Here is a 21,688-nt window from a genome sequence, read left to right as displayed (position 1 = left end):
GCAGGCCCCACGTGGACGTGCAGGGGTTGGGACTTCAGTGTGTGGGTTTTGGGGACACTACTCAGGCCACAACTGGGGAGGGGTCTTATTTCCCTGGTGTGGTGGCAGACACAGCCCACCTCCTCAGCTGGTGTGCGGGGAGCCTCCTGCAGGCTGCCCAGCTCACATTGGCTGGGTAAGTTGTCCAGGGCCAGGCAGACCCCGCCTTTATGTGGGGCAGACATGGGACCTCACCCTCCAGATTTGGTGCTGTGATGGGGGCTCCTCGGGGCCACGGCTCTCCCAGACCAGGATGGCCCAGTTTGCTCTTAGGAGTGAGGGCCAGGATGGGGGTGACCTGGCCCGGGGAGCCTTGGGGTTTCCACCCACCTGGGCCACTGGGATGGGCAGGCAGCCCGCTGGGCAAGGTGCCCGTGTCCCCTGCACATGGTCCTTGAAGGTCTGCTGTCTGCTGTGTCTGGGCTTGTATGGGGCGTGGCAGTGCTGGGCAGGGACGGAAGCTGGTGGCAGGGCTGGCTCTGGGGCTAGTTGAGCCCCGTAGGAGAGCTCCTGGGTCCCCTGGGAGGCACCTGTTTCTGGACTTGGAGCTAGGTAGTGGAGAAGGAGAAAGGTGGGGGGGAGGAAGACAGTTCCATAGAGCTAGGCCATAGAGAACAAGGGGCACCTAGTGGGGGGGGGTTGCTGTGGTCCCTAGTGGGGGGGGATGCTGTGGTCCCTGGTGTGTGGGGGTTCTGTGGTCTCTGGTGGGGGGGTACTGTAGTCCCCGATGGGTGGGGATGCTGTGGTCTCTGGTGGGGGGGGGTGCTGTGGTCCCTGGTGTGTGGGGGTGCTGTGGTCCCTGGTGTGGGGGTGCTGTAGTCCCTGATGGGTGGGGATGCTGTGGTCTCTGGTGGGGGGGGTGCTGTGGTCTCTGGTGTGTGGGGGTTCTGTGGTCCCTGGTGGGTGGTGGGTGCTGTGGTCTCTGGTGTGGGGGTGTTGTGGTCCCTGGTGGGTGGGGATTCTGTGGTCCCTGGTGGTGGGATGCTGTGGTTCCGGGGGGTGGGGTCTGTGGGCCCTGGTGGTGGGTGCTATGGTCCCTGCTGTGTGTCACTGGGGCTGATACAATGGCCAATGCAGCATGGCTAAGTCCAGGTGGCCAAGCTCAGGGCTCAGACATGCAACGCAGGAGCATTAGCAGCAGGGCTGGGAGGGGAGTAGGAGACAGGGTGGACACCCCAGACCAAGTGTCTGCAGCAGGACCCTTTCTGGTGTTCTCCACAGCCCCAGGGGACTCAGCCAGGGGACCCTGGGCACTCCAGGCCTGCATGGTGTCGCAGCATGTGTGGCCGTGGGTCCACTATGGGCTCAGAGCTGGGTCTCCTCCAGCTGGGCTAGAAACCAAGGCCCCCCCTGCCCCCGGGGTGTGGACTTGGTGTTAATCACCTGCTGTGTGTCTCCTGCAGCCATCATTAACCCCAAACAGCCCAAGGAGACACCCAAGAGCTTCAGCTTCGACTACTCCTACTGGTCACACACGTCGGTGAGCTGCTCCCTCTCCTTGTCCCCTGGTCCCTGGAATAGGGCTGGGAATCCTCCCTTCTGCTGGCCCTGACCCCATGGTTCCTGTAATAGGGCCAGGGACCTCTCTTCTGCCAGCCCTGACCCCATGGTCCCTGTAATAGGGCCAGGGACCTCTCTTCTGCCGGCCCTGATCCCACGACCCCCGTAACAGGGCAGGCATCTCCCTTCTGCCGGCCCTGACCCCGTGGTCCCTGGAACAGGGATGCCGAGGTCTACTGGAGTATTGATCATTTTGTTTGGCACCCCATCCAACATTACCAGCTCAAAAACAGCCCACTGGAGCGTAACTGAATTTAGGAGTCTACTGCAGCTGTCTTAGCAGGGCCAGGCCTGGTGATCTGGGGGCTTTCTGTTACCTGTGGCTAAACCCCTCCATGTCTGTTTGGGAGAGAAGCAGTCCCCACCAAGTTCCCTCTGGCCCCCAGAGCAGCCCCCAGGGCACCCTACTTTGATCCACCCTGTCCAACATGTCCTGTTGCCAGGGAGACTCCTGCCCTTACCATGCTGTCCTCGCTGCCCTCGTGTCCAGATGCCCACTGGGTCCATGGGTCCTGACTCCTACTGCCCTGTCCTCACTGTCAGCCTGAACAGACTTTGGCTTTGAGCTCTTGTCTCTGGGCCTTTGTACACGTGTTCCCTCTGCTGGAACCCCCTTCCTCCCTGCCCTACCTGGTCCAGCCAGCTGCTCCTCAGCCCTCACCTGTGACCCATGTGGCCACTGTGAGCTGAGCTGCGTCCCCTCTGTCCCCCAGCCAGAGGACATCAACTACGCCTCGCAGAAGCAGGTGTACCGGGACATCGGCGAGGAGATGCTGCAGCACGCCTTCGAGGGCTACAACGTGTGCATATTCGCCTACGGGCAGACGGGGGCCGGCAAATCCTACACCATGATGGGCAAACAGGAGAAAGACCAGCAGGGCATCATCCCACAGGCATGGCGCTGGGCTGGGGACTGAGGGATAGCAGATGGGTAGCAGGGAGGTGCTCGTGTGCAAACGGGTCCTCACAGGAGCCTGGCCTGGGTCGCAAGACGGAGCTGCTGGCTGGGCAGCTCTTCTCGGGGGAACTGGGAGGGACAGGAGCCCAGGACCAGGAGGGAGCAGGCATCTCAGGTTCCGTCCTCCCCAGCCCGGTCCCTGGCTGTCTTTGGTTCTGAGCTGGCCAAGACTCAGCCTGGTTGGGGAAGGGAGACCACACCCCAGCTCTGTAGGGTGAGGGACAGGTTCAAGTCAACAGACACGGGCTCCTTGCCCACAGGCCTAGGTGCCTCTGGGCTGGGTGAATGTGGGTGCTGGAATTGGAGGGGCTAGTGAGTGGTAGCCCCCGGTCTGGGCTTCCAGACTGCTCATCTCTGCTAACCGAATCTCCTCCTCAGCTCTGCGAGGACCTGTTCTCCCGAATCAATGACACGACCAACGACAACATGTCCTACTCCGTGGAGGTAGGGCTCTGCCTGCCTCACCTGCTCAGCCCCCGGGCCCTGGCCATGCCAGCACAGGAGCCGAGGGCCATCCCATGTTCACGGGCCAGTGTTGAGCAGCCTGGCCCGACTGTGCGGTGGCTGAGGTGGCCCTGGGGTGACCATGTGGGGCATGAGCAAGTCCTAGGACAGCATGGGTAGGAGGGGCTGGCACCCATGCTGCTCACACTCAGGCAGCTTCTGTGGCCCCACCTGCACTGGGGACCCTCTGCTGGGCTCCGCCATCCAGCAGGAGGCCAAGTACCCCTACCAGGGATCCCTGCTGGCTTAACCCCTACATCCTCCACCCTGGGGGTCCCTGCTGGCCTAGCCTCTCTATCTCCTACCCTGAGGGTCCCAGCTGGCCTAGCCTCCTACACTCTCCACTCTTGGGGGTCCCTGCTGGCCTGGCCTCTTATACCCTCCACTCTGGGGGTCCCTGCTGGCCTAGTCTCTAAATCTCCTACCCTGGGGGTCCCTGCTGGCCTAGCCCCCCACATCCTCCACCCTGGGGGTCCCTGCTGGCCTAGCCTCTATATCTCCTACCCTGGGGGTCCCAGCTGGCCTAGCCTCCTACACTCTCCACTCTTGGGGGTTCCTGCTGGCCTAGCTCCCACTCTCTCCCACCCTAGGGTCCCAGCTGGCCTAGTCCACATTCCTCCCCTGCCCAGGGTCTCTGATGGCAGGCTCTTGCCCTTCAGGTCAGTTACATGGAGATCTACTGTGAGCGAGTCCGCGACCTTCTGAACCCCAAGAACAAGGGCAACCTTCGTGTGAGGGAGCACCCTCTCCTGGGGCCCTACGTGGAGGACCTGTCCAAGTTGGCTGTGACCTCCTACAATGACATCCAGGACCTCATGGACTCTGGGAACAAGGCCAGGTGTGTGGGGGAAGGAGGCCCACCCCCCCCCCGCCCCAAGCCTCTTTAGGGAAACCTGCTTGTCCTGACCTGGCCTTAGGGATCGGTCAGTGTCCTTCTGGTATCCCCCCAAGGTCTCTTGTGTCTGAGGCTGACCCAGAGAGGTCTTTGGGGGCCTCTGCCTTCCTTTAGGGCCTGCAGCTCTGTGACCACTGACCCTGGCTGGTACAAGAGCGTCTGTTTACTGCCTTGATTAGGTTATCTATCCTGAGGGGTGGCTACCCTGCCCGGCCTGGGCACCAGGAGACTGTGTGGCTGCTTGGCTGGACCTCCGGGGGTGTTGGGGCAGCACTGGCTGTCAGCAGCCACCATCCCCTCTCTGCCACCTAAAGCCTTCCTGTTCCCAGGGTGGAGGAGGGCGCCCTTCCTGTCCGGGCTCAGCATAACCTTGCCATGGCCTCCTGGGGCAGGCGGGGCAGGGTCCCTCAGAGACTCCTGGGGCCTGGCAGGTCAGGCAGCACACGCTGCTGACCCCTGTCTCCTGGGCTGGGCTCCTGGTTACCACAGTGAAGGCAGAGGAGTCGCTTGTCTGCTAGGGGTGTGCTCCAGCTCTCCTGCCAGCACCACCTGGGGGCCTCAGCAGCATCAGCGCCCCCCAGTGAGCCAGGCAGGGCTGGGGGCTGGGACATCACAGTAGGAGGGCGGTGCAGTCTTGGCTGATCTCTGGGGGCACCGTCACTGCCAGCTGGCCAGGGAGCCTGCGAGTTGGCGACGCCAAGGCCCAGTGACTTGTGCCTGTGGGCTGGACGAGGGGCAGCCACGTGGGGCTTATGTTCCCAGGACGGTGGCGGCAACGAACATGAATGAGACGAGCAGCCGCTCCCACGCTGTATTCAACATCATCTTCACGCAGAAGCGCCATGATGCTGAAACCAACATCACTACAGAGAAAGTGAGTGCCCCGGAGGTGTGGGTCAGGGGCAGGGTGTGGGCGCGTGAAAGGACTGGCCAGTCAGGGCAGGGCCAGATGAGAATGCCAGACCACGTGCTAACCCTGAGGTGCAGCTGGGTCCTGGCAGGATCTGCATCTCAGAATGGGAGGTGCCACTTGAAGGGGCTGCGGAGCTGACACCGGCTTTCCACCCTGTGTGGAGGCTGTGGGGTCACTGCCGAGGTGTCCCAGGGGCCGTGCCCCAGCACAGCCCTGCAGGCCAAGGATGGCCTGGGGAGCCCTTGGAGCATGCCAGCTCTAGGGGTGAGCTGGGGTCTCCAGAGAGCAGCAGCTGTGCAGGCCTGCCTGCCCCCAGAGCCCTTCCCTCTGCCTCGGCATCCTCTGGCCCTGGGCACTGGGTGGGACCTTGTCTCCTGGCCCTTCTTCTGGATGTCCAGGCTGTGGCTTCTGGAAGAGGTGCCGGGCTTCTTGCTGCCTGTGTCGGATGTTGCCTACTGCTCCTGCTTCCCGGGCCTTTTTCCTGGGGTTCTCAAACCCCCCCCTCCCTGAGGCTGGGCTCCTTTTGGTACCACCCTGGGCTCCGCAGAGTTGGGAAGCTCTTGTGGTCCTTTCCAGCTCTGAGTCACCCCCGCCTGGTGCTACCCCCTTACCTTTGAGGCAGGGAGGGTAAGCTGGTGCAGGCTGTGGGCCCTGAGGCCAGTGGCTGGGCAAAGCTGGATCCCAGGCCAGCCAGGCTGCGCTGCTTGCCCTGTCTCCCTCGGTGGCCTCAGTGGCTGGGGCTGAAGTCACACTGGACCCTCCTGGGATGCGTGTGTCCCTCAGCCCAAGCTGAGGGAGCTATTGCAGGGAGCCTGGCCAGAGCTCAGCTGGCACTAGGTGAGCCATGCCCATAAGGCAGTGGGCAGTGGAGCTGTGTTTCAGTCCCAGTGGTCATAAGTGTTTCACTCATGGGCAGCAGGGGGTGGTGCCTGACGGCTGGAAGCAAGGCCACCTGGGCAAGAGTCTGTAGCTGGTGGGGAGGTGCTTGGCACCGCTCAGCCCTGCAGCTCAGCAGGGTGCCAGGGTGCTCCCAGAGGTCTGTGGGGCCAGAAGCCCCTGACCCCAGGGAGACCATGACCTGTGAGGCCAGGCATCCTGTAAAACGTGGTGACAACCCCAGCACTTGATGCATTTGCCATTTCAGGTCAGCAAAATCAGCCTGGTGGACCTGGCCGGGAGTGAGCGGGCTGACTCCACGGGAGCCAAGGGCACACGCCTTAAGGTAGGGCTGTTCCCGGGCCCCGCCCTGCTCCTGCCCTCTGCCTGAGCCGGGCCTGCTTCGGTGGGGCAGAGTGAGCAGAGGGCCAAGCCGGATCTGCTGATGTCCCGGCCGTCTCTTGCACAGGAGGGGGCCAACATCAACAAGTCGCTGACCACCCTGGGGAAGGTCATCTCGGCCCTGGCTGAAATGGTGAGCTGGAGGAGGGGACGACCTGGCTACCTCCCTGTCCTGCTCTTGTAAGACTCTGAGACCCTGCCACCCCATTCCTAGGCCCTCATGCTGGCAAGGCAGCTGGGCTTCAAGAGAAAGCCCAGCAGTTGGGGTGGGAGTGTCACAGGTTGCATGGAAGGTTAGGTCCTTACCACTGCCCACCTGTCTCTTCCTGTGGTCCTCACACTGCCTGTGTCTTCTCTTCCAGGACTCCGGGCCCAACAAGGTGAGCTGCCTGTGAGGGCTGAGCCCTGGGCCAGGGTGGCCTCAGCCCAGCTGTTCCTCTGGGAGCACTCGTTTGTTCAGTTGGCCAGGACGGGAGCCTGGCTGGAGCTGGGCCCTGTGTGAATGGCGGGGGCCCTGGAGGCTGGCAGGTCAGGGTCAGTGATTCCCTGCGCTGTGGGGGAGGCAGACAGCAACACAGACTGATAAAGACAGGATCGCACAGTGGGGTGCCTCCCCTGAAGACAGCGAGCTGTGAGGACACCGCTTCCGGTTGAGCGGAGGGTACAGTGGGGAACGTGCAGCAGCTGAAGAAGAGAGGGTGGGCAAGCCCCGAGACCAGACTGCAAGGAGTGAGCGTGAGCAGAGGGCAGCAAGTGAGAAGTGTCATGCACGTGTGGGAGCTGTGTGGGGAAGCATGAAGGTGAGTGAACCGTGGATGGTGTGACGCTGTGTGGGGCTTGGGGGCCGACGCACTGGGAGGTGATGGCACTGTGGCAGCCGTGTAGGGCTGTGAAATGCTGTGTGAGGAAGTGTAACGGACAGGGTGGGAATTCTGACGGACCGTGAAATGTGTGGTGAAGTGTGACAGGACAGCATGGGTAGGTGTGAAACCAGCTTGGGAACTGAGTCAGGAGCTGTGTGTGGAAGGGAAAAAATTGTGAGGGGATGTGTGAGAAACTGTGCCAGGTGGTACGGCCTGTGAGGATGTGTGGGGAGCAGGGAAGAAGGTGAGCTGTGAGAGGACCCAGTGGGGTCTCTGAGGGCATGAGATCCTCTGAGGAGTGGGGGGGGGAAGCAGCAGCAATGCGACTAGTGTAAGCAGTGGTATGAGGATCCCTACGGAGTGTGAGGATTCCTGACGGAGTGTGAGGATCCCTGATGGAGTGTGAGGATTCCTGATGGAGTGTGAGGATTCCTGACGGAGTGTGAGGATTCCTGATGGAGTGTGAGGATTCCTGATGGAGTGTGAGGATTCCTGATGGAGTGTGAGGATTCCTGATGGAGTGTGAGGATTCCTGATGGAGTGTGAGGATCCCTGACGGAGTGTGAGGATTCCCGATGGAGTGTGAGGATCCCTGATGGAGTGTGAGGATTCCTGATGGAGTGTGAGGATTCCTGATGGAGTGTGAGGATTCCTGATGGAGTGTGAGGATTCCTGGTAGAGTGTGAGGATCCCTGATGGAGTGTGAGGATTCCTGATGGAGTGTGAGGATTCCTGGTAGAGTGTGAGGATCCCTGATGGAGTGTGAGTATTCCCGATGGTGTGAGGATTTCCGATGGAGTGTGAGGATTCCCGATGGAGTGTGAGGATTCCTGATGGAGTGTGAGGATCCCTGATGGAGTGTGAGGATTCCTGATGGAGTGTGAGGATCCCTGATGGAGTGTGAGGATTCCCGATGGTGTGAGGATTTCCGATGGAGTGTGAGGATTCCCGATGGAGTGTGAGGATTCCTGATGGAGTGTGAGGATCCCTGATGGAGTGTGAGGATCCCTGACGGAGTGTGAGGATCCCTGATGGAGTGTGAGGATTCCCGATGGTGTGAGGATTCCTGATGGAGTGTGAGGATTCCCGATGGAGTGTGAGGATTCCTGATGGAGTGTGAGGATTCCTGATGGAGTGTGAGGATTCCTGATGGTGTGAGGATTTCCGATGGAGTGTGAGGATTCCCGATGGAGTGTGAGGATTCCCGATGGAGTGTGAGGATTCCTGATGGAGTGTGAGGATTCCTGATGGAGTGTGAGGATTCCTGATGGAGTGTGAGGATCCCTGACGGAGTGTGAGGATCCCTGATGGAGTGTGAGGATTCCCGATGGTGTGAGGATTCCTGACGGAGTGTGAGGATTCCCGATGGAGTGTGAGGATTCCTGGTAGAGTGTGAGGATCCCTGCTGGAGTGTGAGGATTCCTGACGGAGTGTGAGGATTCCTGACGGAGTGTGAGGATCCCTACGGAGTGTGAGGATTCCTGACGGAGTGTGAGGATTCCTGACGGAGTGTGAGGATTCCTGACGGAGTGTGAGGATTCCTGATGGAGTGTGAGGATTCCCGATGGAGTGTGAGGATTCCTGGTAGAGTGTGAGGATTCCTGACGGAGTGTGAGGATCCCTGATGGAGTGTGAGGATTCCTGATGGAGTGTGAGGATTCCCGATGGTGTGAGGATTCCTGACGGAGTGTGAGGATTCCCGATGGAGTGTGAGGATTCCTGACGGAGTGTGAGGATTCCTGGTAGAGTGTGAGGATTCCTGGTAGAGTGTGAGGATCCCTGGTGGAGTGTGAGGATTCCTGACGGAGTGTGAGGATTCCTGACGGAGTGTGAGGATTCCTGACGGAGTGTGAGGATTCCTGACGGAGTGTGAGGATTCCTGGTAGAGTGTGAGGATCCCTGGTGGAGTGTGAGGATTCCTGATGGAGTGTGAGGATTCCTGACGGAGTGTGAGGATTCCTGATGGAGTGTGAGGATTCCTGATGGAGTGTGAGGATTCCTGATGGAGTGTGAGGATTCCTGGTGGAGTGTGAGGATTCCTGATGGAGTGTGAGGATCCCTGATGGAGTGTGAGGATTCCTGGTGGAGTGTGAGGATTCCTGATGGAGTGTGAGGATTCCTGGTGGAGTGTGAGGATTCCTGGTGGAGTGTGAGGATCCCTGATGGAGTGTGAGTGTTCCCGATGGTGTGAGGATTCCCGATGGTGTGAGGATTCCCGATGGAGTGTGAGGATTCCTGATGGAGTGTGAGGATTCCTGGTGGAGTGTGAGAATCCCTGATGGAGTGTGAGGATTCCCGATGGAGTGTGAGGATCCCTGACGGAGTGTGAGTGTTCCCGATGGTGTGAGGATTCCTGATGGAGTGTGAGGATTCCCGATGGAGTGTGAGGATCCCTGATGGTGTGAGGATTCCTGATGGAGTCTGAGGATTCCTGACGGAGTGTGAGGATTCCTGATGGAGTGTGAGGATTCCCGATGGAGTGTGAGGATTCCTGATGGTGTGAGGATTCCTGATGGAGTCTGAGGATTCCTGACGGAGTGTGAGGATTCCTGACGGAATGTGAGGATTCCTGATGGAGTGTGAGGATCCCTGATGGAGTGTGAGGATCCCTGATGGAGTGTGAGGATCCCTGATGGAGTGTGAGGATTCCTGATGGAGTGTGAGGATCCCTGATGGAGTGTGAGGATCCCTGATGGAGTGTGAGGATCCCTGATGGAGTGTGAGGATTCCTGATGGAGTGTGAGGATTCCTGGTGGAGTGTGAGGATTCCTGACGGAGTGTGAGGATTCCTGACGGAGTGTGAGGATTCCTGATGGAGTGTGAGGATTCCTGATGGAGTGTGAGGATTTCCGATGGAGTGTGAGGATTCCTGATGGAGTGTGAGGATTCCTGACGGAGTGTGAGGATTCCTGATGGAGTGTGAGGATCCCTGATGGAGTGTGAGGATCCCTGACGGAGTGTGAGGATTCCTGATGGTGTGAGGATTCCTGGTGGAGTGTGAGAATCCCTGATGGAGTGTGAGGAGCCGTGTGGTTTGTGAAATTCCAAGTGATGTTGGGAGTTTTGTAGCAAGCATGGGATTGTGGAAGAACTTGAGGGGTTGTGGTAATGGTGTGTTGGAGGTGGTAATCGTGGAGGGATTTGTGCCTCCATGGTTCAGTTCAAAAGGCTTGTAAGAGGCATGTGAAAGGATTAGTGAAAACTCGGTGTGAAGGTGCTGTCTGGGTCTGCTGTGAAGGACATTTAAGAAATGCCGGTGGGGTGGTCATAGTCCCTGGAACAAAAGGGGGCTATGAGTGAGGAGCAGAGCCTGGATCCAGGGGTGATGGTCTGTGGACGATGGCTGAGGCCCGTTCTGAGGGAGGCAGAGCGGGACAGTGTCTGGGAGGTGGTAGGTCTGACCAATGATGGCTGCAGGGTGACAGAGGCTGATATGGACCGTGTAGGAGGCAGCCTATGCAGAGAGGTGGCCTTTGGGAATCTAGCAGTCCAAAGAGAGACTCTAGGTAAGCGTTTCCGTTGGCACTTTCCAAAGGAGAGACAGACAGCGGTTGCTGTGGATGAGTTCTCTGGGCTGGGCCCCCTTAGTTCATGGTTCATGAAATTCTAACAGTGTCCCAGACCCTCCTCACAGCATCTCCCAGCCCATGGTCCCTAGAAGTCAGTGGCTGTGCTGCTGGGAGACCTACTGAGTATGACATGGCAGTGGGCATGTGCACACAGTAGGAGGCGACACAGCCCTTGACATCTGCGTGCCCCTCATGGGTGAGGGTTCTGGGGTGGCAGCCATACCTACTGGCCACAATAGGAATAGAGCAGATGCTTAAGCCAGTGATGCACAGGCAGGTGGACGGCTGAGCAGTGCCTGGGTACCAGCTGTGAGGGAGTCACGTGCTCAGCCACAGAGCATCCCTAATGGGCATTCCCAGCAGCCGTGTCACGGCTGGGACTACATCTGGGGTGACCGTGGGCAGCTTCCTTGGACACTGTTGCATCCCTCTGACAGGAGAGGGAGGACACGGTGGCAGGAGATAGCAGCTGGCCTGGGTCCAGTTGCAGGTCCAGATCCTGCGGATGGGTCGGGGAGGCACCGAGGAACGCACTATGTGTCCCTGACTCTGGCCTGCAGAGCTGCCCCACTGGGCCGTGTCCCTGCCTCAGGCGTCGGGCAGCCACGTGCAGACCCCACAAGGCCCCCTTCCAGAAGCCACAGGGTTGAGCCTGGAGTTTCCTCCTCCACAGAACAAGAAGAAAAAGAAGACCGACTTCATCCCATACCGGGACTCCGTGTTGACCTGGCTGCTCCGGGAGAACCTGGGTGAGGCCCTCAGGCTCACGGCCCCCCAACCCCCCCAGTGCCGTAGGAAGGGGACCGGGGCGTCTCCTGCCCTTTCTGGACTTGGGCGGAGGTGAACCCAGAGATTCCGGGCAGTTAGGCATGCAGTCCTCTGAGGGCCTGGGCCTTTGTCTGACAAGAGGCGAGCTAGTCCGGAGAACCAGTACTCAGGGCCATGGGCACGCCTGCTGTGCCTGAGTTCTGGGGCGGGCAGCGGAGCTCCCAGGACTAGGGCCACCCCTCCTGGACCTAGTTTTTCAGCGTGGACGAGTCCCCCTGCCCCTTCACAGGGCTGTGGGCCAAACTGAGACCCTGCACCTCCCTGGCTGCACGGCTGGCCAGAGAGCCAATGCTCAGGGAGGTGGCTGTCCTGGCAATGGGGGTCTCGGGCCTCCCATCTCCGTGGCTATGGTACATAGCCACCTGGTCACCCGAACTGCAGTGCTGGGCCAGCAGGAGCCAGTGGCTCCTCTGAGAGGACAGGGTGTCCTGGGAAGGTGAGTCAAGAGTGACATGGGCACCAGGTCCCTTTGCCTCGGGGATATGTGTCTCTTGGCCCAGATGTGGCTGTGAGGCAAGCCTCGCCCAGGCTCAGTCCCAGGGTGGTCAGGGGCGACCTGATGTGGTCGTCCCACTGCCACCTGTCAGCTCCTTGGCCTCGTGGGGATGGCTGGAGCCATGCCCCAGGGACGTGGGCCTGAGGTCATATCCTTAAGGCAGCAGGTAGGATTGCTGTCTGGACCTGGAGCTTGGTCCGAGGGCTGGGCTGGGGCCAACACGGGGCCAGATTTGTCACTGCTGGCCCTGCAGGACTGCCCCCCAGCCCTCACTCAGCTGAGAAGGCTGCCTGGGCCCAGGTGGTCCAGGGCTGAGCCTGGGAGGCTCTGGTGTGCCCACAGGTGCCTGAGCACACAATAGCCTTGGAGTAAATGCGTCACAGCCCCAGCCCCACAGGAAGGGAGAGCAGGGGTGCATACAGAAAGGAGGGCCAAGCAGGGCTGGGTTGGGATGCGTGGGTATGTGTCATGACTCAGCCTACCTTTCTGCATCTCCCACTGGGATGACAACCCCACATGCACCGTCAGTGCTCCTGGCTTAGCCTGCTGTCCTCCTGCAGGTGGGAACTCGAGGACAGCCATGGTGGCCGCCCTGAGCCCAGCTGACATCAACTATGACGAGACCCTCAGCACCCTGAGGTGGGTGCTGGGGGTGGTGTGAGGGGCCGCCTCTGGGGGCACTCACTGGGTGGCCAGGCCCGGGCAGGGCTGTGAGAGCTCAGGTGTGGCCCACACCCTCGGCCTGGGCACCCAGGTATGCCGACCGGGCCAAGCAGATCCGCTGTAATGCTGTCATCAACGAGGACCCCAACAACAAGCTGATCCGTGAGCTGAAGGACGAGGTGACACGGCTGCGCGACTTGCTGTATGCCCAGGGGCTCGGCGACATCACCGACGGTGAGCGTCTGTGCTGCCCAGGTTGGGGGCCGCTCTCCTGGGACCCCACAGTACTGGCTGGACCGTGGATGCTGCTCTCCCAGTCCCTGTCCTGCTCCATGCCATGGGACCCAGCTGCCTCTGGAAGGAGCTCCCGGCAGGAGCCCTGGACCAGGCTGTATTTGCTGGCCTTGGCCAGCCGGAGCTATGTACTCTCGGTTTGGCACTGGCCTGAGTGGGCTAAAGACATAATCCCTGGAGGCCCCCATGGGGCTGCACGGCCGGCCCCCAAGCTGCCGGGCGTCCGAGCTCTGGGCTCCCAGCCTGCACTGGGTGCTGGCTGTGCGGGACAAACCTTTCTGTTTCTATCTCTCCTCGCTCCTCACGCCTGTCCCGCCCCGTAGCCAACACTGTGCCTGGAGGACCTAAATGTGTGTATTCCCCTTTGCCGCTCTGCATACCTGCTTCTGGCCCCACGTGGGCCCAGGACAGCACGGGGAGGGGAGGCAGCAGCCCCAGGCAGGCGGTCCTGCCACGGCCACTTTCGCCCATCCCAATGCCCTCCGGGTGGGCATATGATGGTGTCCGCCTCTGTAAGCTTGGGCCACCTGTCTGGACAGTGACTGAGAAACTGAGACACAAGGGAAGGGAGGATGTAACCAAGGCCTTCTAGGGTGACAGTGGCCGGTGCAAGGCCCTCTGACCCCTGTGCCCCCATGGCCTGACAGTCAGTGCCACAAGGCTGAAAGGGCAGAGGTTCTGACCTGCCCCAGGCCAAGGGCCTGCGTTCCTGAGCCCAAGGCCCCATCCCTTGATGGGCCATGAGCCGGTCTTGGCCCCACAGCCCAGCTGGTAGGTGTGTTGTGGCACTGTGGGGCGCTCCCGGGTCCTGCGTCTCAGGCCCTGCTTGGAAGGGCTCCCTCCCCAGCCCCGTGCTGCCCTGGGCTTGCTGCTGCTCTGTGTGCCTGCTTCTGTTGCTCTACTGTGTGCCTGCCTTCCACTCCAGGGGCGGCACAGCCCCCCTCCTGTGCCCTAGTGGGACTGTCAAGGCCTAGGGTGGTGGGGGTAGGGTCTGCCCTGGGGAACTGGCCCCTCTTTCAGACAGTGCCTGGGTGGCTTCCTTGCTCAGTAGGGCCATGTGCACTGCAGCCTGGCCCACTCCCCGGAGCACTGAGGGTGTGTATGAGCAGTGGACGCCACTCACAGAGGATGAGACTGAGCCTTGGGACTGCAAGGTGCAGGTGGCCTGGGGTGGCCGTGGCCAGGCAGTGGACGGGTGGGGCAATGGCCGGAGCCAGGTGTAGGGAGAGCAGATGTGGCTCGCGGCCTGCGGTGCAGAGGCAGCGTGTGCGCTGTGGGCCAGGCTGGGCGAGGGCAGCGGGCAGCTCTGCATGTGCTTGTCCCCGCCCGGGCAGGCCGTGGCCCTTGCTGTGCTGTGCTCTTGCCAACACCCCCCGGCCCTACCTGCCGCTGTTTCCCAACTTGGTCTCTCTTCTTTCTCCTCCCGTCGGTTCGGCCACCCGGCCTTCCCTTCCCCTCGCAGACATGTCCGACCTTGAGAACAATAACCACAGCCGTGGCGGGGCGCCGCTGAGTCCAGCCCCTGACACTCTCTCCACAGTGACCGAAGCCCTGGCCGGCATGAGCCCCTCGTGCTCGCTCTCGGCCCTGTCCAGCCGTGCAGCCTCCGTGTCCAGCCTGCACGAGCGCATCTTGTTTGCCCCGGGCAGCGAAGAGGCCATCGAGAGGCTGAAGGTGAGCCCCTGGCCGTGGGGCAGCTTGGCACAGGGTGCAGGGACAGCCACAGGGGCCTCAGGCACTCGGCCCGGTCCCCCGTCCACAGTGGCCTGGGAAGCCCCATGCCCTGAGGGTCCCCGGGCCTCACTTTGCTCCACGTGGCTCTGCAGGAAACAGAGAAGATCATTGCTGAGCTCAATGAGACCTGGGAGGAGAAGCTGCGGCGGACGGAAGCCATCCGCATGGAAAGGTGAGTGGGCAGGACCATCTCCCGGCTGGCTCCGGGCCACAGGCCCCTGCAGCAATAGGCCTGAGGCTGGGGCACTCAGAGCAGCACAGCCAGTCTGCCAGGGGACGCTGGAACGCATTGACCACATGGGACGCCGCATGGCCCAGGTCCTGCTGGTGCTCAGTGGCCTCATCTTGGTGAGGCCAGTCCTGGAAGCATCTGCTGACCCCGCCTTTCCCCCCAGGGAAGCCCTGCTGGCCGAGATGGGCGTGGCCATGAGAGAGGACGGCGGCACCCTGGGTGTGTTCTCTCCCAAAAAGGTAGGAACGGGGTGGGCGCAGAGCCATGGCGCTGCCCTGACTTAGAGCTGGAGCTGGTGGGCAGGGGTGTTTCTGGGCACACTTGGGGGAGGGCTGTGGTAGGTGTGGCCTGCTCTGAGGGGCCCACTGGGAGGCCGTGGCATGGGCATGGCTCCTCAACCACAGGCAGGCCTTCCTCTGGGTAGAAGAGTTGGCCTCAACTTTCTCACAGTGGGATGTCCTTGTAGCTTTGGAACGCTGGGGGTCTCTGATCTGTCTGAGGTGTGGAGTGAGCCTCCCCGTGGGCAGAGAGCCACTCATAGGATGGAGACTTGAGGTTTGGATACCTCCTAGGGGCTGTGCCATGCGTGGGTAGAGCCTGGGGGACACAGCTGGGAGATCCCCACTAACTCTTCGCACTGGTTCACAGGCCCAACCCCTGGGCTGGGCCTTGGGGGTCTTTCAGCTAGGGATCCCCACCTAGAGCAGAGCCCTACAATATGCATGTGGATCCTTTGCACACGTGGGAGGAAGTGACCATGTGCCCAAGCCCACTATGCCCCCAGGAAGTGGCCCTGCACCCAAATCTACTCCCCCTGCTCCCCAGGGAGTCCACCTCAGCCCAGCAACCCCCTGGCATGTGAAGTCCATTGTGTCAGAGTGTTTGGAGCCACCCAAGTACCTGGCTGCCCAAGTTGGGCCTGGCCTCTGGCGGGAGAGGAGCAGCCTCTGGGAGCACTCTGCTCCCAGAACACGTTTGAGTATGGACCACGCGCTGGTGGAGGCCTGTCTGCTGGGTGTAGACTTGTGAACAGTGGACTGCTGGTTGTGCACAAACGTGTGGGTCATGCTGTATTTGACCAAGGCTGGGGAACTGGGCAGGGCTGTGATCCATCCCAGGAGAACAGCAAGTGCCAAAGCCCAGAGCCGGGGGGTGCCTCCAGGAGGCCTGTGGTTCCAGGGCTCCCTCAGGCCCACCCTTTTCTGGAAGGGTGGGATGGACAGGCTGCCCCCAGGACACCTCTCCACACCCAAATCCTTTGGTCTGGGTGGGACTTGGGGGGCGTGCTCGAGTCAGCTGGGCCCCCTAGCCCTGCCACTGGGAAGGGGAGTTATGGCTGCCTCCTGGGTCCCCACGACCATGTGGAGTGCAGTAGCTGGTGGGGACATGGGACACTCACACCTGCAGGTGGAGGTAGTTTGCTTCAGGGAGCTAGTGGGAAACAAGCCCGCTGGCAGCTCCACCAGGGCCTGTGGTGGCTGACTTTGGGACTGGGCCGGGGGAAGGGCAGAGCACAGTGCGCAGGAGGCTCAGCAGGGGCCTCCGTCAGCCTCAGGGAGATGCCCCCCTTGGTCAAGGTCCAGAGTCCTGGTCCTCTTGGAAGAGGCCAGGGCTGGCGGCTCAGAACCCCACAGGTCAAGGGTTCCAGCCAATCTGCCCACCTGGGCACTCTGCAGTCCTGGGCACCTCCCCTTCCCTCTGCCAGGTAAGGGGACTTGTGTCTGGTGCCCAAGGAGAGGCGGGTGCAGGGGCCAGTACTGGGCTCCACACCCCACCATAGGAGGTAACCTTCCTGCCTCCCACAGACACCACATCTGGTCAACCTGAACGAGGACCCTCTGATGTCCGAGTGCCTCCTCTATTACATCAAAGACGGGATCACCAGGTGAGGCCTGTGCTGCCGTGGGCACTGGGGGATCCCAGGGAGGCCTGTGCCCGTCCGGGGGCACCGGGGGATCCCAGGGAGGCCTGTGCTGCCGTGGGCACTGGGGATCCCAGGGAGGCCTGTGCCCGTCCGGGGGCACCGGGGGATCCCAGGGAGGCCTTTGCCCATCCTGGGGCACCAGGGATCCCAGGGAGGCCTGCACCCATCCTGGGGCACCGGGGGATCGCAGGGAGGCCTGTGCCCGTCCTGGGGCACTGGAGGGGATGGGCTCTTGTTCCCCTTGGTTCTTGGGCCCCCAGTCATGACCCCTGCACCCCCAGTTGTGGGGGCTGGGCGTGCTGGGTGGGGCTGCATGCTGACGTGTTTCCTCCCTCAGGGTGGGCCGGGAGGATGGCGAGCGGCGGCAGGACATCGTCCTGAGTGGGCACTTTATCAAGGAGGAGCACTGTGTGTTCCGGAGCGACTCCCGGGGTGGCAGTGAAGGTAGCTCCTCCCCGTCCCATCCCTGGTCCCGCCTTTGCAGGGGAGGCTGCCTGGGGGCTCCCCTGGCCGGAGCTGTGGGGTTCCTCCGCTTCCCGCGGGCGGGGTCAGGCACGGTGGTGGGTGGTCCCTCTGAAGGCCGGCGTGTGCGTGCTTGCTGCTCGCTTGAGGCTGGGCCTTCTCCTTGTCCTGCAGCCATAGTTACCCTGGAGCCCTGTGAGGGGGCGGACACCTATGTCAACGGCAAGAAAGTCACGGAGCCCAGCATCCTGCGGTCAGGTAGGATGGGGTCAAGGCCAGCCTTGCAGTGGTAGGGCCGGGACACGGCGGCTAGGGTGGCTGTGCTGTGACTCTCACCCCCTCCCTCAGGGTGTGCACCTGTGGCACCAGGACCCCCTAGGCCTGTGCAGGACACTGTCCAGCATGGAGGGCCCTGGGACAGATGTAGGGCGAGTCAGATGGGCAGCACCAGGGCTGCATTCCCAGGCCAGGCTCACGAAACTCTGCTGTCCACTCCTGGGAATGCTCACCCTAACTCGGGTTGGGTACTCATAGTCCACTGGGGTCTCTGGCACTCAGAGCCGGCACCTGATAAGATGAGGCCCGCACTAGGGATTCCCTTTTTATTCTCCGGCCGCTGGCAGGCCATCTCCCAACACCCACACTGAAGCCCTCCAGCTGTACCATGGCCTGGCCAGGCAGATGCCTAAACCTGCCATCCCACCAGCTCGGCTGCAGGAAGATCAGAGAAGACCCGTGCCCCGTCCCTGAAGGGCTGAGGCTTCCAGTAGAGCTTTCCAGAAACTGGGGGAGTGGCAGTGGCAGGGATCAGGTCAGGGAAGCCATCGAGAGGGTTCTGGAGGCGGGGGTGGGCAGGGGCTGACCTGCTGCCAGTGAGGCTCCAGGCCCAGGTCCGGCTCCTGTCTGTGCTGCATTCCCAATCCCATCCTTCTCCCTGCTCGAGGCCACTGAGACCCACAGGTCCTTAAGGCCGGCCTCACCTCTGCCCGCAGGCAACCGCATCATCATGGGCAAGAGCCACGTGTTCCGCTTCAACCACCCCGAGCAGGCGCGCCAGGAGCGCGAGCGCACACCCTGCGCCGAGACGCCCGCTGAGCCCGTGGACTGGGCCTTCGCGCAGCGCGAGCTGCTGGAGAAGCAGGGCATCGACATGAAGCAGGAAATGGAGCAGAGGTGAGGCCGGCTGTGGTGGCCTGTGCTGCCTCAGCTGTGCTCACCTGCGCTCACCTGCGCTCACCTGAGCTCACCTCACCTGTGCTCACCTCACCTGTGTTCACCTCAACTCACCTGAGCTCACCTCCCCTGTGTTCACCTCACCTCAGCTCTGCTCACGTCGTCTGTGCTCACCTCACCTGTACTCACCTCACCTCAGCTGTGCTCACCTCAGCTGTGCTCACCTCAGCTGTGCTCACCTCACCTCAGCTGTGCTCACCTGAGCTCAGCTGTGCTCACCTCACCTGTGCTCACCTGAGCTCACCTCACCTGAGCTCACCTCACCTGTGCTCACCTCACCTGTGTTCACCTCACCTCACCTGAGCTCACCTCACCTCAGCTGTGCTCATCTCACCTCAGCTCTGCTCACGTCGTCTGTGCTCACCTCAGCTGTGCTCACCTCACCTGTGCTCACCTGCGCTGACCTGAGCTCACCTCACCTGTGCTCACCTCACCTGAGCTCACCTCAGCTGTGCTCACCTCACCTCACCCGAGCTCACCTCCCCTGTGTTCACCTCACCTGCGCTCACCTGTGCTCACCTCAGCTCTGCTCACGTCGTCTGTGCTCACCTCAGCTCTGCTCACGTCGTCTGTGCTCACCTCACCTGAGCTCACCTCACCTGTGCTCACCTCAGCTGTGCTCACCTGCGCTCACCTCACCTGTGCTCACCTCAGCTGTGCTCACCTCGTCTGCTCACCTCATCTGTGCTCACCTGTGCTCACCTGTGCTCACCTCACTTCACCTGTGCTCACCTCCCCTGTGCTCACCTCACCTGAGCTCACCTCACCTGTACTCACCTCACCTCAGCTGTGCTCACCTGAGCTCACCTCAGCTGTGCTCACCTCACCTGCGCTCACCTGTGCTCACCTCCCCTGTGTTCACCTCTCCTGCGCTCATCTCACCTCAGCTTTGCCCACCTCGTCTGTGCTCACTTCATCTGAGCTCACCTCATCTGGGCTCACCTGTGCTCACCTCACCTGCGCTCACCTGTGCTCACCTCACCTGCGCTCACCTTTCCTCAGCTCTGCTCACCTCGTCTGTGCTCACTTCACCTGAGCTCACTTCACCTGTGCTCACCTCACCTCAGCTCTGCTCACCTCATCTGTGTTCACCTCCCCTGTGCTCACCTCACCTGTGCTCACCTGTGCTCACCTCAGCTGTTCTCACCTCATCTGTGCTCATCTGTGCTCACCTCACCTCATCTGTGCTCACCTCACCTATGCTCACCTGTACTCACCTCAGCTGTTCTCACCTCACCTGCGCTCACGTGTGCTCACCTCATCTGTGCTCACTTCACCTGAGCTCAGCTATGCTTGCCTCGTCTGTGCTCACCTCCCCTGTGCTCACCTCACCTGCGCTCACCTCATCTCTGCTCACCTGAGCTGTGCTTGCTTCACCTATGCTCACCTCACCTCATCTGTGCTCACCTCGTCTGTGCTCACCTCACCTGCGCTCACCTGTGCTCACCTCATCTGTGCTCACCTCACCTCAGCTGTGCTCACCTCATCTGGGCTCACCTGTGCTCACCTCCCCTGTGCTCACTCACCTTGCAGGCTGCAGGAGCTGGAGGACCAGTACCGCCGAGAGCGGGAGGAGGCCACCTACCTGCTGGAGCAGCAGCGCCTGGTGAGGATCCGGCCCTCAGAGCTGGCACCCCTTCCTGCCACAGGATGGGGCGTGGGGCTGGCGCACGCTGGGGCGCGGCGTGGCCTTACGGGGCCCATGGCCTTGCTGCCTTGCAGGACTACGAGAGCAAGCTGGAGGCCCTGCAGAAGCAGATGGACTCCCGGTACTGCCCCGAGGTGAACGAGGAGGAGGAGGAACCGGAGGATGAAGGTGAGGGCTTTGGCACCCAGGAGGGCTGGGCCTCGGGCTCGGAGGACCTCTTCCCGGCCACTCCCCTAGGGTGCCTGGGGACCCATCTCTTTGTCTATGGGAAGGGCCACGGGGGCTCTGCCAAGGTAGGTGCCTGTGTGTGTGCGTATGTGTGTGTGTGTGTGCACTCGCACACCAGGGCTGCCTCACAGGGCAGGGCTTGTGGCAAGTGCTGCGGCCTTCCCCCACAGTGCAGTGGACGGAGCGGGAGTGCGAGCTGGCGCTGTGGGCCTTCCGGAAGTGGAAGTGGTACCAGTTCACGTCCCTGCGGGACTTGCTGTGGGGCAATGCCATCTTCCTCAAGGAGGCCAATGCCATCAGCGTGGAGCTCAAGAAGAAGGTGTGTGAGGACAGCCCCGGCCCCCTGAGGCTCTGCTTGCCCCGCCTGTGCCCTGGGGTGGGCGGCTGAGGGCAGCCCTGCCCTGGCCAGCTGCGGCTATGGGAGCAGGTGGCCCTGGCAGCCCCTGCTTGGCTCCTGTGGCCCAACTCTGCTGAGGCTGTGAAGGAAGGCCTGGCCCCGCCCCTCAGGGCTGACCGGGGTCCTGCCTGAACCCTGGCAGGTCCAGTTCCAGTTTGTCCTCCTCACGGACACGCTCTACTCCCCGCTACCACCTGACCTGCTGCCCCCAGAGGCTGCCAAGGAGCGGGAGACGCGCCCCTTCCCCCGCACCATCGTGGCCGTGGAGGTCCAGGATCAGAAGAACGGGGCCACCCACTATTGGACGCTGGAGAAGCTCAGGTGTGGCTGGCGGGTGGCTGGGGTAGGCCAGGGCCTCCTCCCTGGGGACTAGGGTGGTGCAGCTTCCCGGGGGGCGGGGGTGCACTGTTCCTTCTGCTTCCCTGGGTTTAGAAGCTTCTTGCATCTCACTCCAGCGGACACTCCTGGTGTGTATGCCGGGAGCTGGGGCCGATGCAGATGTGCTCAGGGCCCCGGGCAGCACTCCGGGGGACGCAGGGTGCAGGCATGCACAGGGCCATGGCGTGCCTAGACAGGTCCAGAGGGCTGGGGTCACTTCCTCAAACCAGCAGGAGCTCAAAGAGACAGGGTGGAGGGGCGTGTGGCTCTTGCACCTGTGGGTGGGTACAGGGGAGCAGGGAGGGGGGCGGATGCTGCACCCCAGCACCTGTGGGAAGTGAGGAGCCGGGTGCAAGGAGGAGTGAGGGGGTGGCTCCTGCATCTTGATACCTGTGGAGGTGAAGGAGCTGGGGCTGGCACAGAGGAGCAGGGAGGGAAGGGGAAGAGGTGAGCCTCTCTTTGCCCCAGGACAAGAGGGCGCCTCTCTGAGCCCCCCACACTGACTGCAGGTCTCAGGCAGGAAGGTAGGGATGCCGGGGGCATGTCACTGTGCCCTGGAAGCAGGGGTCAGTTGGTCCCATGGCCGTGTGGC

At 61.8% G+C, this 21,688-nt stretch overlaps 1 protein-coding gene across 17 annotated transcripts in view; it reads left to right on the top strand.

The window, feature by feature from the left end:
- Positions 1-21,688, top strand: part of KIF1A (kinesin family member 1A) — a 48,090-nt gene that overhangs the window by 2,262 nt on the left and 24,140 nt on the right. For 7 of the 17 annotated variants that reach the window (XM_040972502.1, XM_040972505.1, XM_040972504.1 and 4 more), the window contains exons 2-23: positions 1,443-1,519; positions 2,313-2,492; positions 2,936-3,001; positions 3,721-3,899; positions 4,719-4,830; positions 6,014-6,091; positions 6,215-6,280; positions 6,510-6,527; positions 11,253-11,328; positions 12,464-12,542; positions 12,658-12,800; positions 14,401-14,534; positions 14,687-14,766; positions 14,990-15,065; positions 16,632-16,711; positions 17,088-17,194; positions 17,387-17,470; positions 18,205-18,385; positions 19,979-20,051; positions 20,168-20,261; positions 20,492-20,640; positions 20,861-21,039. In XM_040972502.1, the coding sequence (XP_040828436.1) occupies positions 1,443-1,519; positions 2,313-2,492; positions 2,936-3,001; positions 3,721-3,899; positions 4,719-4,830; positions 6,014-6,091; positions 6,215-6,280; positions 6,510-6,527; positions 11,253-11,328; positions 12,464-12,542; positions 12,658-12,800; positions 14,401-14,534; positions 14,687-14,766; positions 14,990-15,065; positions 16,632-16,711; positions 17,088-17,194; positions 17,387-17,470; positions 18,205-18,385; positions 19,979-20,051; positions 20,168-20,261; positions 20,492-20,640; positions 20,861-21,039 (2,311 nt within the window). Of the gene's footprint in view, positions 1-1,442; positions 1,520-2,312; positions 2,493-2,935; positions 3,002-3,720; positions 3,900-4,718; positions 4,831-6,013; positions 6,092-6,214; positions 6,281-6,509; positions 6,528-11,252; positions 11,329-12,463; positions 12,543-12,657; positions 12,801-13,183; positions 13,211-14,322; positions 14,535-14,686; positions 14,767-14,989; positions 15,066-16,631; positions 16,712-17,087; positions 17,195-17,386; positions 17,471-18,204; positions 18,386-19,978; positions 20,052-20,167; positions 20,262-20,491; positions 20,641-20,860; positions 21,040-21,688 lie in introns of all 17 variants that reach the window. The other 10 variants (XM_040972499.1, XM_040972501.1, XM_040972500.1 and 7 more) reach the window with 3 other exon arrangements.

This window comes from Ochotona curzoniae, unplaced genomic scaffold, assembly GCF_017591425.1.
Source record: "Ochotona curzoniae isolate NIBS_2020 unplaced genomic scaffold, NIBS_Ocur_1.0 contig_2294, whole genome shotgun sequence".
Classification (NCBI taxonomy): Eukaryota; Metazoa; Chordata; class Mammalia; order Lagomorpha; family Ochotonidae; genus Ochotona; species Ochotona curzoniae.
The sequence above is the reverse complement of the archived record's forward strand: the minus strand, read 5'-3'. Positions and strand labels throughout refer to the sequence as shown.